Here is a 16,091-nt window from a genome sequence, read left to right on the forward strand (position 1 = left end):
AAAGGCAACGCCCAACAGCCTCTCCCCGCCTCCCCCCACTGCAGCTACTGTCAACTGGAGACCATCTTTAGCATCTACGTGTATGGAGCATTCCCCGTGCAGCTGGTCTCTGCTGGAGTCGTCATCCTACTGATCATCTCCAGCATCCTGGGGTCCGTTTGGCTGGCCTACAAGACCCCCAAGCTGCTACGCACAGCACGCGGCCGCAGGATCAAGAAGTGTGCGACACAGCTGTGTAGGAGATGCAAGACGGTCTGCCAGTTCAGGGCCTCAGCCACAGCCAGGGCAGGCACAGAGCCCCCGGGACGCCACCGCACTCCTCACGGAGGCAGGTCTGACCACTGAGGCCGGTCCACAGGGTCCCAACCCCTTGTCTTCAAATAAAGTATAATGTAACATAGCAGGAAGCAGTATGTATTCACCAGTTTTTTGTTTTTTGTTTGTTTTTGAAACAGAGTCTTGCTCTGTCGCCCAGGCTGGAGTGCAGTGGCGCAATCTTGGCTCACTGCAACCTTCGCCTCTCAGGTTCACGCCATTCTCCTGCCTCAGCCTCCCAAGTAGCTGGGACTACAGGGGCCCGCCACCACGCCCAGCTAATTTTTTTGCATTTTTAGTAGAGACAGGGTTTCATCGTGTTAGCCAGGATGGTCTCGAACTCCTGACCTTCGTGATCCGCCCAGCTCGGCCTCCCAAAGTGCTTGGATTGCAGGCATGAGCCACCATGCCTGGCCTGTTTTTTTTTTTTTTAGTATCAGTGTGGTCTCATTGTGTTGCCCAGGCTGAGAGTGTGGTAGTGTGATCACAGCTCACTGCAGCCTCAAACTCCCAGGCTTAAGTGATCCTCCCTCCTCAGCCTCCTGAGTAGCTGGGACTACAGGAACCACCACCACACATGGCTAATTTTACTTTTAGTTTTTGTAGAGACAGGGTCTCACTTTGTTGCCCAGGTTGGTCTTGAACTCCTGGACTCAAGCGATCCTCCTGCCTCAGCCTCTCAAAGTACTGGGATTATGGATGGGCCAGTAATCTAGGGTTAGCCATCTCTCTCTCTCTTTTTTTTTGAGATGGAGTCTCACTCTGTTGCCCAGGCCAGAGTGCAGTGGTGTGATCTCAGCTCACTGCAACCTCTGCCTCCCAGATTCAAGCAACTCTCCTGCCTAAGCCTCCTGAGTAGCTGCAATTACAGACGCCTGCCACCATGCCTGGCTAATTTTTGTATTTTTGGTAAAGGCAGGGTTTCACCATGTTGGCCAGGCTGGTCTCAAACTCCTGACCTCATGATCTGCCCGCCTCGGCCTTCCAAAGTGCTGGGATTACAGGCATCAGCCACCGTGCCTGCCCCACCCCCAACCTTTTTTTTTTTTTTTGAGACAGATTCTTGCTCCTTTGTCCAGGCTGGAATGCAGTGGTGTGATTTTGGCTTACTGCAACTTCTGCCTCCTGGGCTCAAGTGATCCTCCCACCTCAGCCTCCCAAGTAGCTGGGACTACAAGTCCACGCCAGCATGCCTGGGTAATTTTGTTTTTTTACTATTTTTTTTTGTAGAGATGGGGTTTTGACATATTGCCCAGGCTGGTCTCAAACTCCTGAGCTCAAGCGATCCTCCTGCCTCAGCCTCCCAAAGTGCTGGGATTCTCAGTGGGCCACTGCCCCAGGGTCAGCCATCTCCTTTTAAGTGAAAATTTGGTCAGTCTCATGACTTCCGATTACTCTCTGGTTAAAAAAATATATATATAAAATATATATACATAAAAAATACATAAAAAATATATATATTAAAAATACATATATAAACATATATAAATACATATATATATTTAAAATACATACATAAATATATATTAAAAACTACATATATATAAAAATATATATATTAAAAAATACATATATATATATATATATATATATTCTGTGATCATTTTAAATTGCCCCACATAGCTACAAGAGGCTGGGGCAGGGGGATCACTTGAGGCCAGGAGTTCAAGATCAGCCTGGACAACATAGCAAGACCCCCCATCTCTACAAAAAAATTTTTTTAGACATTAGCTGAGTGTGGTGGTGCACGCCTGTAGTTCCAGCTACTTGGGAGGCTGAGGTAGGAGGATCGCTTGAGCCCAGGAGGTCGAGGCTGCAGTAAGCCATGATCACGGCACTATACTCCAGCCTGGGCGACGGAGAGAGACCCTGTCTCAGAAAGAAAAAAAAAAAAAGCTACTGCTTGGGTCCTTGCAGACATCCACTGTGTGACCCTCACTCCACATTAATCTTCAAGAAAAGTGATCCAGGTCCTTGCCCCACTTCCTCATCAGCCAGGGCCTCCCCGACACTTGGGATACCTGGTTTTAGTTTCAGAGGTACCCCTAATGAGGCTTCGGGGAGAAGGAGTTGAAAAGCAGCTGAGAAAAGTGGGCTTGGGGCTGGGCGCGGTGGCTCATGCCTGTCATCCCAGCACTTTGGTAGGCTGAGGCGGGCGGATCCCCTGAGGTTAGGAGATCGAGACCAGCCTGACCAACATGGTGAAATCCTGTCTCTACTAAAAATACAAACAACCAGGTGTGGTGGTGCACACCTGTAATCCCAGCTACTCGGGAGGCTGAGGCAGGCAGGAGAGTCACTTGAACTCGGGAGGCAGAGGTTGCAGTGAGCCGAGATCACGCCATTGCACTCCAGCTTGGGCAACAAGAGCGAAACTCTGCCTCAAAAAAACAAAAGTGCACTTGGAGTCTCTCCCAGCCTGTGTCCCCACGGGTCAAACAGTGATGAATGGGGATCACTGCAGATGCCAGGAGGGCACATGGCACAGTCCCTGGGACAGGGGGACCCTGCCTTGAGGGCCACAGCTGCATGGCCCCGAGACACTGCCCGGAGTTGTTTTTGTTTTTTGAAATGGAGTCTTGCTCTATTGCCCAGGGTGGAGTGCAGTGATGTGATCTCGGCTCACTGCAACCTCTGCCTCCCGGGCTCAAGCAATTCTTGTGCCTTAGTCTCCTGAGTAGCTGGGATTACAGGCGCCTGCCACCATACCCAGATAATTTTTGTTTTTTTTTTGTTTTTTTTTTTGAGACGGAGTCTCACTCTGTCGCCCAGGCTGGAGTGCAGTGGTGCGATCTTGGCTCACTGCAAGCTCCGCCTCCCGGGTTCATGCCATTCTCCTGCCTCAGCCTCCCGAGTAGCTGGGACTACAGGCACCCGCCACCACACCCAGCTAATTTTTTGGTATTTTTAGTAGAGATGGGGTTTCACTGTGTTAGCCAGGATGGTCTCAATCTCCTGATCTCGTGATCTGCCTGCCTTGGCCTCCCAAAGTACTGGGATTACAGGCGTGAGAAGCCACGCCCGGCCAATTTTTGTATTTTCAGTAGAGACAGGGTTTCACCATTTTGGCCAAGCTGGTCTCGAACTCCTGACCTCAAGTGATCTGCCCGCCTCGGCCTCCCAAAGTGCTGAGATTACAGGTGTTTGCCACTGCACCTGGCCTCCTCCTGAGTTTTTTGAATAAGGGTTTCCAGGAGAGTAGCTCCAGAGAGCAGCAGACACAGTGCCCTACACAGAGCCGGGACCACGGTCTCTGCTCGGCCTCCAAACGCCCATCAGCCTCCTGGACTCTAGGTGAGCCTCCCAGGGCCTCCCCAAGCAGAGGCCTTGAAACCCAAACTCCGGAGACCCAGGAGATCCAGCCCGCAGCCTGGGGAAGGGGTAGGCTGAAGGTTCCCATCCCAGAGGGGTGTCCTCACCCCAGGAGGCGCTGGATGGCACTCGACCTCCTGTTTCCTTATGTGTCCCTGGGGGAATGGGGTCAGCCTCTCCAGGGCCACCATGAGCGTTTCAGGGGAGGAGGGTACAGGTGGCCACTGCCTGGACCCCCAGGAGGGCTCTCGAGACCCTGATGTGGGTAAGCAGTGACGGGAACCAGCACCCGGAGGTTGTTCTTCCGAGGCTGGGCCCATCCCATTTTGGAACAAGTAGCCAGGCTGTCCCTGCCACCCTGGACCCCGAAGTGTGGCCGGGTGGGGCCCCTGACCCTCTCCTGGGCTCCAGGTGCTGTCTCCTGTCTCCATCTTGGGTGCACATGCCAGGCCCCCTGGGTGCCGTGTGCTCCCCACCCCTTCACGCGTGGGCACTGTCTCGTGGTCCCTGCCCCAGCCCCCACCCTCAGACCATCAGGTGAAGCCCTTGCACCCACCTGTCTGTCTGAACAAGAGCGTGGCCCTTCCCGCCCTGCCTGCAGTGGCTGTGGCTTCCTGGGAACAGGAGGCAGCTGGGTGGGGATCTGGAGGCTGCTCCTCAAGTCCTGCCCTGATAGCTGTGTCTCTCCAGGGAAGTTCCTGCCGCTCTGGGCAGCCTTGCTTTTCCCCACCAAACAAAGGGGTGAAAACCCTTAGAACGCGTTGAGTCTGGGGGTCAGCTCCCTCGTGCCCCAGGAGGCCCCTGCCTCTGCCAGAGGAGTCTGATGTTCCAGGGCTGGGACTCAAGGAGTTTAGGGTGTCCTGTGATTCCGGGGCTCCCCTGCTAAGAGGCCTCACTGTGAGGCTGGGGGCGCTGCCTTGCCAGTCCGCGGGATGATGGGGTGAGGGGCCAGGCGTGCATCTCCAGCCCCCTCCCCATCCCGAAGGCCACCACGCAGACATGGAGCTGAAAGGTCAAATGTGCTTTAATGTGGGGTGGCTCCCAGGTCCTGCCTGGGCCCCGGGGGAGTGGCGCTGGCTGGGCCTGCCGGCTGCCTGGCCTTCCTTCCCGGCTTTCCCTTCTTGGCTGTCGAGGCCTTTCTCTTGCCGGACAGAATGGGGGCCGGGGTGTTGGTGGCAGGAGGCCCCGGGTGGGGCGGCTGCTCCTCGTCGAGCGCCTTGAAGTTGAAGAAGTAGTCAACGTTGGACACGGTGTCCAGGATCTCAGGCACGCTGTAGTCGAAGGACAGCAGCTCCTCGGGCAGGCACAGCGAGCGGATGTCATCGGCTGAGTTCCCACCACTGCTGTCAGGCAGGGCCAGCCCAGGGACCTCACACAGGGTACCCTCGGGCTCAGAGGCGCCTGGCAGGCAGTCGAAGAGCTTCATGGCGTCCTCCAGCAGAACCTTGTCAGGCAGTGCCAAAGCTCTGGCCGTCTTGGGGGCCTTGACCTTGCCTGCCCCCAGCAGGGCCCCCTCCTTGACCTCGGCCACCTTGAGCTCGCTGAGGCCCGGTGGGTACAGGGGCACCCCAGGTCGGGCCCCACTGCCCTGCAGCTCCTTCACGGGGAAGGCCAGGGGTTCGGGCCCAGGGAAGTGGCTGAGGTGACCCTGGAGGTGGCTGTAGGCGTCCGGGGGCAGTGTGGGCTCTGCAGGCAGCGTGATGAGTACAGGGGGCGGCTTGTTCTCCTTGGGGGGTGGGGGTGGCAGTGGGGCCGGGCCTTCCTCTAGGGGCGGTAGGGGCAGCTCCACGAAGGCGGCGGGCCCTGCGTCCCCCACAAAGCCCAGAGCCTCTGGCCCGGGGCCCTCAGGCGGGAAGTAGGGCAAGAGAAACTGGGGCCCCCCGGGTGCCGGCTGGTAGTGGGGGTATGGAGGCAGCCCCGGGGCCCTGAGGTAGGGCTGAGGCTCCAGGAGGTAGCTGCCTGGGGCAGAGGGGACCCCCGCTGGCCCCCCGCTGCTTGCTGCCAGCTTATACAGGGCTGACTGGCCCAGGTCGGGGGTGGTCCACTCGATCCGATAGATGCGGGGGTCGAAGAAGCACCCGCATGGGGCCATCTGGAAACCTGTGGGCGGCAGGCGGGTGCCCTGAGAGCAGCCGCTGCCTGAGGGGCCCAGCCCAAGCCTGGGGGCCTGTTTGGGAGATGCCACAAGAACCTTGCCATTGGGGGGCCCCTTTGGGGGACAACATAGATATTGCTTTGGGGCCCTGGCTGGGTGATGGATGACACAGAGCTTGTCTTTGGGGCTCATCTGGGGGACCTGTGTGAAGCATGGGGAGCAGAGGCCATGCCTTCGGGCTCCCACCTAGGGACGGGGCAGGGGCAAGATGGGCCTGCACACTCAAACCCACTCCCAGCCACGTCAAGGGTTCAGGGGAGGCCGGTACCTGCTGGAGGGGCTGGAAACACCTCTTTCTCTGGGTCTGGGGGATGATACAGGTTCAAGGAGCCTGTGGACAAAGGTGCCCGGGTGGGTAGGGCCCTTAGGCGGGTGGGCCCCTGAACCCTCTCCAGCAGGTGCCCCCACCCACCCGATCGTACCCACAGCGGGAGGAGGCTCGGCGCAGGTGGGAGCAAGCTGGTTGCCCAGCGCCTCAGCCCCCTCCAGACTCTGCGGGCTGAAACCTTCCTGGGGAGCTGCAGGGGCATAGAACGGTTTGGGGTGCTGCATGGGACAGCGGGGGGCCTGGTCCAGACAGGCCAGGAGGGCGGCAGTGGGAGCTCAGGTGGCCCAACCGGAAAACAGGCTGAGAACCTGGTGGGGTTCTGTTTGCCTGGTTACTCGGGGCAGCGGGTTCCAGCCTGCAGCGTGCCCACTGGTTGGGGTTCTGGGTGTTGGGGGCAAGCAGGGGCAGACATTGGCAGAGATGGTCATCACCATGGGAGGGAGGATTCTGGGCCAGGCCTTTGCCTCTTCCAGCAACACCCCCCTAACAGCTTTGAGGCCGCCTCCTCCAGGCAGGCTGCCCTGATCCACACCCACACAGGCTGAGGCCTCCCGGGTCCTCAACCCGCTACCTTCTTGGGGGTCAAGGCCTCTCTGGGCACTAGCAGCACCCAGCTTGGGGCAGAGCCCATGGAGGCAGCTAAGAGGTTTGGGGAAGGTGGGGGCCGAGGAGGGGCTGCTTCAGGGTCACAGAAAGGCCTGGATTTTAAAAGAATAAAATTTATTGTACTCTCCTCGCCCCAGGGTGCCCCTGGGAAAGCCTGAGGCTACTTGTACGCGTTGGCCTTGTGCTTCGGCAAGAAGGCGAAGTTGGGGGGCACTGGCCCAAGGAGCATCTCGCTGTGGGAGAGCAGGTGGAAAGCAAGGTCAGGCCCAGGGCCTGCAAAGTACCCTCCATGACCCAGGGCCCCCGACTGCAGCCCCCCAACTCCAGCCCACCCAGGCACCTGATGCGGATCCAGTCAGCTGCCTTCTGGCTGGCCATCAGTGTCTCCAGGTAGTCACGGCCCAGGTAGTAGGGCGGCCGCTCGTTGATCCTCTGTGGGAGCCGCTCCAGCAGCCCCACAGGCACGTACCTGCGGGCGGGTGGGCAGGCAGAACAGGCTTGAGTCAGCCCTAGCCAGCCGCGGCCCACGCACCGCCCACCCCAGCCAGCCCCGGTGCCCACCGACACAGGAAAGACAGCCACTCGAGCAGAAAGCGCCGGGTCTTCTCCACGCCCTGCGTGTCCGAGCCCCAGTGCTCCAGGCCGTAGTTGGTAAAGTCCCGCAGGATGTCCAGGCGCTCGGACGACGAGATGTCCCAGTGCCGCTGCTCCTTGATCTCCGTGAACAGCCACGGCTTGAGCAGGGCGCCACTGTGGGACGGGTGACGATCAGTGGGCCCAGCCACCAGCCTGCCTGGGATCGTGTGGCCTCTGCTTCCATGGCCTGGCCTTAGCCGGAGCCCAGACCACAAAACCTACAAGCCTAGTAAGCCTCCCAGCTGTGTGCACACAACCTTCAAAGCACAGGACTTTCTTTTGTTTTTTCTGAGACGGAGTCTGGCTCTGTTGCCCAGGCTGGAGTGCAGTGGTAAGATCTCGGCTCACTGTTCAACCTCCGTCTCTCAGGTTCAAGCAATTCTCCTGCCTCAGCCTCCCTAGTAGTTGGGATTACAGGCATGTACCACTACACCTGGCGAATTTTTGTATTTTTAAGAGAGATGTTTCACCATGTTGGTCAGGCTAGTCTTGAACCTCTGACCTCAAATGATCGGCGTGCCTTGGCCTCCCAAAGTGCTGGGATTACAGGCGTGAGCCATGCACCTGGCCAAAGCCCAGGACTTTCAACCCACAATCATCAGATCCCACAGCAGCAGCAATTTCCAGTCCCCTCTGCCGCAACACAGCTGCAACTGCTGACATCGCTCTCTGCTCCTCCCATCTTGGGACCGACAGCCCACCACAGAACAGGGGTGGGTGACGGCGTGCTGGGTTCAGGGCACTGCTGCTGTGCATGAAGCTGGAGCTGGATCTCTAACATCCCTGGGCACTTACCGGGCAATCATGATCCCGGCGACACCAGTCTGCATGGCACGGTTGGCATCCTCAAATGACAAGATGTCCCCATTTCCTGAGGAGACAGAGGCTGGGGTCTCAGGGAGACATGGGCAGGTGGGACCCTGGAGTTCTGCTCACCAGCCCTTCAGGAGTTTTGGCTGACCCAGTGGCTCCCATCAGGGTGGTACGAGGGGGTCCCAGGTGGGAAGGTGAACAGCCCAGAGGTGTGAGTGACCAGGGGTGGTAGGGGAGAGGGAGGTGGCTTCCCGGAACACCCACCGAACAGGGGCATGGGGCTGGCGGCCTGCACGCACTCCTCGATGTACTGCCAGTCAGCTAGCTTGGTGTAGCGCTGCTCCCGAGAGCGGCCGTGGAGCTGGGGGAGAAGTCGCCACGCAGGGTAGGAGGCAGAGAGTGAGACGCAGAGAGAAAGAGACCAAGAGAGCCAGGCTGAGAGAGACAGAGAGAGACAGAGGCAGAGACAGAGGGAGGTGTGGAGGTGAAGAGGGAGGGATGGGAGGAGAGGAGCCATTAGGAAGGGACGCGGGGTCAACCCCGAGGCCCCAATGCCCGAGGCGTCCCAAGACCCACCGTGACGAGTGCCACACCCCAGTCCCGCAGCTCGGGCAGCAGGCGGTGCGCCAGGTTCACACGCTCCTGGACGCCTGTGCGGATCTTCACAGTCAGCGGCACATCCAGCACCTACAGGACGGTGGTGGGAGGTGGTGGGAGACGGTGGGAGGTCGTGGGAGATGGTGGGAGGTGGGAGGCGGTGGGAGGTGGTAGGAGACGGTGGGAGGTGGTGGGAGACACTCGGAGATGGTGGGATGTGGTGGGAGGTAGTGGGAGACATTGGCAGACAGTGGGAGGTGGTGGGAGATGGTGAGAGGTGGTGGGAGACGGCGGGAGACGGCGGGAGGTGGTGGGAAGTGGTGGGAGACGGAGAAGGTGGGATGTGGTGGGAGGTAGTGGGAGACACTGGCAGATGGTGGGAGGTCGTGGGAGGTGGTGGGAGGTCGTGGGAGACGGTGGGAGGTGGTGGGAGACGGTGGGAGGTGGTGGGAGACGGTGGGATGTGGTGGGAGACACTGGCAGATGGTGGGAGGTCGTGGGAGATGGTGGGAGGTGGTGGGAGACGGTGGGAGGTGGTGGGAGACGGCGGGAGGCGGCGGGAGGTGGTGGGAGGGAGGTGGCGGGAGACGTGGGAGGTGGCGGGAGACGGTGGGAGGTGGCGGGAGACGGGAGGTGGTGGGAGACGGTGGGAGGTGGTGGGAGACGGTGGGAGGTGGTGGGAGATGGTGGGAGACGGTGGGAGGTCGTGGGAGATGGTGGGAGGTGGTGGGAGGTGGTGGGAGACGGTGGGAGGTGGTGGGAGACGGTGGGAGGTGGTGGGAGACGGTGGGAGGTCGTGGGAGGTGGTGGGAGGTGGTGGGAGACGGTGGGAGGTCGTGGGAGACGGTGGGAGGTGGTGGGAGACGGTGGGAGGTGGTGGGAGACGGCGGGAGACGGGAGGTGGTGGGAGGTGGCGGGAGACGGTGGGAGGTGGTGGGAGATGGTGGGAGGTGGTGGGAGGTGGTGGGAGACGGTGGGAGGTGGTGGGAGACGGTGGGAGGTGGTGGGAGACGGTGGGAGACGGCGGGAGATGGGAGGTGGTGGGAGGTGGTGGGAGACAGTGGGAGGTGGTGGGAGACAGTGGGAGACGGCGGGAGATGGGAGGTGGTGGGAGGTGGTGGGAGACGGTGGGAGGTGGTGGGAGGTGGCGGGAGACGTGGGAGGGAGGTGGCGGGAGACGGTGGGAGGTGGTGGGAGACGGTGGGATGTGGTGGGAGGTAGTGGGAGACACTGGCAGATGGTGGGAGGTCATGGGAGATGGTGGGAGGTGGTGGGAGATGGTGGGAGACAGTGGGAGACGGTGGGAGGTGGTGGGAGACGGCGGGAGGTGGTGGGAGACGGCGGGAGGTGGTGGGAGATGGCGGGAGGTGGTGGGAGGTGGCGGGAGACGTGGGAGGGAGGTGGCGGGAGACGTGGGAGGTGGCGGGAGGTGGCGGGAGACGTGGGAGGTGGCGGGAGACGGTGGGAGGTGGCGGGAGACGGTGGGAGGTGGTGGGAGGTGGTGGGAGACGGTGGGAGGTGGTGGGAGGTGGCGGGAGACGGCGGGAGGTGGTGGGAGGTGGCGGGAGACGTGGGAGGGAGGTGGCGGGAGACGTGGGAGGTGGCGGGAGGTGGCGGGAGACGGTGGGAGGTGGTGGGAGACGGTGGGAGGTGGTAGGAGACAGTGGGCGGTGGTAGGAGACAGTGGGCGGTGGTGGGAGGCAGGGCCCGGGGGAGTTGTTTGGGAGCCAGTGCGAGGATGTGGCTGGCCATACCTGGTTCATGCCACGGACGATCTGCTGGAACTTGGTGGAGCGATTCATGAGGGCACAGCCCCCACCCTGGAAGAGACAGGCGGGTGGAGGGAGGGCAGGACGCGGGCCGCCCCAAGACCCCTCACCCCTGCTGCCCAGAGGCCCCCAACAGGAGACGCCGACCTGCAGGAAAGGCAGGAACTCCAGGGCCACACTTGAGCCCACACCCCTGACCCTCCACCCACGACATCGCCGGCTGGCTCAGTGCCTCCCTGCCCAGATGGGGAAACCGAGGCACACGTCCAGGGCCGCTACCTTCTTGTACACGAGGTCGATGGGGCAGCCGACGTTGATGTCCACAAAGTCCACCTCCACAGTGCGGCTCAGCAGCTCGGCACACTTGGTCATGGTGTCAGGGAAGGCGCCCTCCAGCTGTAGGTGGGTAGTGGCAGAACAGGAGGGTGAGGGGAGAGTCCGAACTGTCCCCACTTGGCCGTTCCCTCCCCACTGGGGGGCCCTGGGCCAGTGGCCTCCTCTCTCGGGGCCTCCCCGGAAGGAGCCAAGGTCTGTGAGGCACCGGTCCCCGGCCACGGCCATCAGCCCCCAGAGGTGGATCAGGGCATCACCCCCACTCCACAGCTGAGGCCAGGGGGTCAGGGAGGCAACCAGGGCAGACCTGGAACCTGGCTCTGAGACAGGGCGGCTGAGGGCCCCTCCACTCTCCCTCCCTCGGGGTGGGCACTGACCTGGACGCCAAAGATGTCCTCACACTGGTGGCGTTTGAGTAGGGCCCACTCGGACATCTGGCCCTGCAGCAGGTTGGTGCAGACGGCCATCTCTCCACATGTCACATCCGCCCCGAAGCGCTTGCAGATCCGTCGGAAGGGCAGGTTCCCACACTGCGGGGGGAGCAGGACAGACACACATGCTCTTGCACGCGCGCACACACACACACACACACACACAGCAGAACCCTGAATATGCGCCCCAGCCCCACAATCCAGTAGGTGGGGACAGACACTAAGCCCTGTTGGAATGACCACACTGCCACCCTGCCACCCGACCAGCCACCTGACCCAGGTCCTACCGTGGTGAGGGGGGCCAGGTAAAGTTTGCCACGGATGTCCAGCTGGAGGGAAAAAAATACACACAAGTGGAGCTTGGCCTCCACCCCAGCTGCTGAGGCCCTGGAGCCTCCCTTCTACCCACAGTCTAGGACACACTTGGCCCAAATGGTCTGGCTCCTTTGCTGGGCCTCTGCATGTGCCAATCAATCCCTTCATCAGGAATGTTCCTTTCCTCATCGTCTCCTCCACTGGAGAGCTTCTACTTAACCATCCAAACCCAGTCCCAATGCCCCCTCTTCCAGGAAGCCTCCCACATTGTCCCCCGCTGCCCAACCCTGACCCTCTGAGACTTAGAGTGTGTCTAGCTTTTTTTTTTTTTGAGATAGAGTCTTGCTCTGTTGCCCAGGCTGGAGTGCAGTGGCACAATCTTGGCTCACTGCAACATCCGCCTCCTGGGTTCAAGTGATTCTCCTGCCTCAGCCTCCTGAGTGGCTGGAATTACAGGTGCCCGCCACCATGCCCGGCTAATTTTTGTATTTTTAGTAGAGACAGGGTTTCACCATGATGGCTAGGCTGGTTTTGAACTCCCGACTTCAAATGATCTGCCTGCCTCTGCCTCCCAAAGTGCTGGGATTACAGGCGTGAGCCACCGCCCCCGGCCCTGTCCAGCTCTTTCTGTCCCCACCAGAGTGGGACCTCCTGAGGGCTGGGACAGAGCACAGAGAGGGAGACTCAGCCAGGAACTCCCTCAAGGCACACAGCCTCTGACTCCCAGGCAGCTAGAACAGGAACGTGGACACAGCTGGTATTTAATAGACGCACACCAGATGGACAGATCTGCTACTGACATTGTCCTCAACACGTACCCGCTTCTTCTCACAGGGCCGCAGCCTGACCACGTCCTCATCCGTCAGGGGCCCGCAGGTCCGCACGGGGCTGCTGGGAGGGGTGCTAGTGCCCGGCCCTGCGGGGACCTGCTGGGCACCACAGTTTTCCTGCCTGGGAGCACCCTCGGCTGCCGTGCCCTCGGGGACAGCGGCAGCGGGTGTGGGGCCCGGCAGCTGGCCCTGGCTGAACCGGCGCAGGGCCTGCTCAGCTCGCTCGAAGCGGACTTCGCGCTTCCGCAGCTGCTGCTGCAGGGCTTTGTCCAGGCCGTTGCGGATGGACGGGGGCTGGGTCCCGCGGGCCGCCAACTCCTCCTGCACCAGGTTCTGTCCCTCGGGCCCCAGGTGGGCCCCAGCGAAGCGGCAGGTCACGCCATAGGGGCACCGGCCGAAGGTCTCGAAGAGCACACAGCGGGGGCCCAGGTCAGCCGGCTTGGTCTCCAGGTAGCGCCCCACGTCGTGCAGAAAGCGGCAGCGATCACCGAAGAAACACTTAGCAGCCGACTCCTGCGAGGAAACAGAGAAGGAGTGAGGGAGGACAGGGAGACCCCGGGGCAGCCCAGCAGCCAGGGTTCAAACTCTAGATCACCCCTCCTGGCTGTTGTGTCCCTGAGCAAGTCAGGCACCTCACCGTGCCTCTGCATCTCCATTTATACAATGAGAACAATGACAAGCCCTACAATGTATCCCGAGGAGAATGAAGACGGAATGGCATCAGAGCAAGCTCACTGCTCGTTGCTGAAGGCCCAGGAGCTTTCTAACAATTACCCGCTGCCAGGAAACACACCCTGCTCCTGCCTGCCCCGGCAGGAATGCTCACGTGGCCGCACTTGCCTGGATTAGGGAGGGACACAGCCTGTTCTTGTCGTAGTGCGTGGGCTTCACATGGGGCCGGCCCTTGTTTTGTCCCCGGGCCCTCTTGTGAGTCTGTGGCTGCTCCCCGGGCTCTGCTGCCTCCTCCGTCTGCCCGTCCGCCGTCTGTCCATCCTCCAGTCGGATCCGCTTAGCCTCAGGCTCAGCCAGCTCATTGCCAGCAGGGTCTCCTACCTCGGTTTCCCGGCAAGTCTTCTCCTGCCCTTTGGCTTCCAGGAATTGGTGAAACTGCTCCTTGGTGGTGAGGTATCTGCCGACAGAAAGGGAAAGGAAAACCCTCCGAACATAGTCAATAAACACTGGGGAAAGGAGGCTAGAAACACTTGCACGTCCTTAAATCCTTCTGCTGATGGGGAGCTCACTACTTAAGAACCAGCCAGCTCCCAGCCTGGGAGCCCCTCCCGGCCTCAAAAAAGACCTATTTTGTCCCCGGGTCCTCACTGTCCAAAGTGTTGCGCGAAACAATTATCAGGTTCAGTCAAGAACGTCCCTGCGCACGTTAGGCTGCGAAAAACTACAATTCCCAGCATGCCTTGAAGCGGAGTCTAAGCCACCACATTTCCCAGCACGCCTTTCGGCCCTTCAAACACCGCAAGCCCCAGCACGCCCCGCGGCACTCGCTTCAAACCCAAGACCCGCCAGTAACTGCCGCTGGCAGAGCACATGCGCCGTACGTCCATATGCAGGGACTACAATCCCCAGTATGCAGCGCGGGCCTGGCCTCAAATCCCACCTGCCCTAGCATGCACGTGGTGTCCTTCGCGCATGTGACACTCCCCAACGTGCACGATCTCAGGTACCTCCGCTGACCACCCTGCAGGCGGAAGAACGGCCCGGAATGAAGAGCCGGTGGCTTCTCGCCCTCAGCCGCTGCCTAATCTCCCGGCATGCACAGCTCGGACCGCGCTATGGGTGCCGGAAAGGGCCCTTGAGCTTCCCTCCTGCCCCGGCGACTCACTGACGCTTAATGGGCGCCACTCCCCGTTCCAAAGCTCCGGCTCCCGAGTCGCCACCACCACCATTCTCTAGAGGGGCCTCCACCGTTCCCTCCGCCATCGGCGCCCGTCACGCCCACTCTGGAGTGTGGCGGGAAGGCCTTCCGGGTCACGCGTGTCTTCCCTGAGTGTGCTGGGGAAGTGCGCATGCTCATGTCATTCCAATGACGCCATTGCTCGCTCGTGACGCCACGGGGGCGGTGCCTGCACATGGGTGGAGCCTCAGGTCCTATATAAACTAGAGCCTGGCCAATTGCGAACTGGACTGCAATCGGCTTCTGGACTGAGGAAGTTTAACTGTTAGGGTGTTTTGGAGGTTTTTGTCTTTGTTGTTCTGTTTGAAACGGTTTCATTCTGTCGCCCAGGCTGGAGTGCAGCGGTACGATCACGACTCACCGCAGCCTCGTCCTAGGCTCAAGCTATCCTCCCACCTCAGCCTCCCGAGTAGCTGCGTCTACAGACATGCACCAATAGGCCTGGATAATTTTTAAATTTTTTGTAGAGACGAGGTCTCGCCAGGTTGCCCAGGCTGATCTTGAACTCTTGGGCTCAAGCGATTCTCCCACTTTGGCCTCCCAAGCATTGGGATTATAGGCGTGAGCCATGGTTCCCAGCCCCTGCTAGGGTTTTTAAAAATGTAAATTAGGGATCGGGAGCGGTGGCTCACGCCTGTAATCCCAGCACTTTGGGAAGCCGAGGCGGGCGGATCACCTGAGGTCAGGAGTTTGAGACCAGCCTGGCCAACATGGTGAAACCCCGTCTCCACTAAAAATATAAAAAATTAGCTGGGCGTTGTGGCACATGCCTGTAATCCCAGCTACTTGGGAGGCTGAGGCAGGAGAATCGCTTGAACCCGGGAGGTGGAGGTTGCAGTGAGCTGAGATCACGCCATTGCACTCCAGCCTGAGGGACAGAGCGAGACTGTCTCTAAATAAATAAATAAATAAATAAGGCCGGGTGTGGTGGCTCACGCCTGTAATCCCAGCACTTTGGGAGGCCGAGGTGGGCACATCACCAGAGGTCAGGAGTTCGACACCAGCCTGGCCAACATGGCGAAACCCCGTCTCTACTAAAAATACAAAAATTAGCCAGGCATGGTGATGGGCGCCTGTAATCCCAGCTACTCAGGAGGCTGACGCAGGAGAATCGCTTGAACCCGGGAGGCGGAGGTTAACGGTGAGCCGAGATCGGCCGTTTCACTCCAGCCTGGGCGACAGAGCAAGACTCCATCTCAAAAAAAAAAAAAAAAAAGTAAATTACACTACTTTTATGCAGGACATTAGTTTCAACAAATAATTAGTTGAGCATCTGTATGCCAGATGCTGTGCTAGATGCTGGGGGCGTGGTAGTAAACAAAACGGAGAAATCATTACCTTTAAGAGCTAACTTGGGAGTTGGAAACACAGACGAAAAACATAATACTCCTCGGAATTTTGGGGATTGGTTCCAAGACCGCATATACCAAAATCCGCGTATACTCGTCCCCAAGTCGCCCAACAGAATCCCTGTATAGGAAAAATCCGCCCTTTGTATCCGCAGCTTTCCCATCCTGCCTCCGCATTTGGTAGGGGTTAAAGAACCCGCGGATACGGATGGCCAACTGTATTTTATTTTTCGAAGGCCACTTATAAGTGGATGGATGCAATTCAAACCCGCGTTGTTCGAGGGTCAACTGTACATAAGTAAATTAAACCGTAAGTGAGTAGGTAATAAAGCAGTAAGGCGGATTGGGAATGCCACCCTTGGCTGTTGGAATTTTTTTCTTTTTTTTTTTTTA

At 59.5% G+C, this 16,091-nt stretch overlaps 3 protein-coding genes across 14 annotated transcripts in view; 1 reads left to right on the forward strand and 2 right to left on the reverse strand.

The window, feature by feature from the left end:
• Positions 1-1,718, forward strand: part of CATSPERD (cation channel sperm associated auxiliary subunit delta) — a 58,947-nt gene extending 57,229 nt beyond the window's left edge. For all 10 annotated transcript variants that reach the window (XM_055103762.2, XM_034945973.3, XM_055103766.2 and 7 more), the window contains one exon: positions 45-1,718. In XM_055103762.2, the coding sequence (XP_054959737.1) occupies positions 45-71 (27 nt within the window). In that variant the 3' untranslated portion in view covers positions 72-1,718. The remainder of the gene's footprint in view (positions 1-44) is intronic.
• Positions 1,719-4,633: 2,915 nt separating this feature from the next.
• Positions 4,634-6,674, reverse strand: PRR22 (proline rich 22). Of its 2 annotated transcripts, XM_055103157.2 has the most exons (3): positions 6,205-6,674; positions 6,051-6,113; positions 4,634-5,727 (listed from the first exon to the last, which is right to left on the reverse strand). In XM_055103157.2, exons 1-3 carry the CDS (start codon positions 6,332-6,334, stop codon positions 4,652-4,654), a joined length of 1,269 nt encoding a protein of 422 aa, XP_054959132.1. In that variant the 5' UTR covers positions 6,335-6,674; the 3' UTR covers positions 4,634-4,651. The 2 variants fall into 2 exon arrangements, with proteins under 2 accessions (XP_054959132.1, XP_054959131.1); XM_055103156.2 differs by having other exon boundaries at positions 6,051-6,674.
• Positions 6,675-6,813: 139 nt separating this feature from the next.
• Positions 6,814-14,497, reverse strand: DUS3L (dihydrouridine synthase 3 like). Of its 2 annotated transcripts, none has more exons than XM_055103154.2 (13): positions 14,278-14,497; positions 13,281-13,569; positions 12,429-12,953; positions 11,583-11,624; positions 11,242-11,394; positions 10,811-10,927; positions 10,517-10,582; positions 8,742-8,852; positions 8,430-8,526; positions 8,148-8,223; positions 7,278-7,466; positions 7,057-7,185; positions 6,814-6,949 (listed from the first exon to the last, which is right to left on the reverse strand). In XM_055103154.2, exons 1-13 carry the CDS (start codon positions 14,373-14,375, stop codon positions 6,877-6,879), a joined length of 1,965 nt encoding a protein of 654 aa, XP_054959129.2. In that variant the 5' UTR covers positions 14,376-14,497; the 3' UTR covers positions 6,814-6,876. The 2 variants fall into 2 exon arrangements, with proteins under 2 accessions (XP_054959129.2, XP_054959130.2); XM_055103155.2 differs by lacking the exon at positions 14,278-14,497 and adding an exon at positions 13,761-14,231.
• Positions 14,498-16,091: the final 1,594 nt, after the last annotated feature.

This window comes from Pan paniscus, chromosome 20 (assembly GCF_029289425.2).
Source record: "Pan paniscus chromosome 20, NHGRI_mPanPan1-v2.0_pri, whole genome shotgun sequence".
NCBI classification, from domain to species: Eukaryota; Metazoa; Chordata; class Mammalia; order Primates; family Hominidae; genus Pan; species Pan paniscus.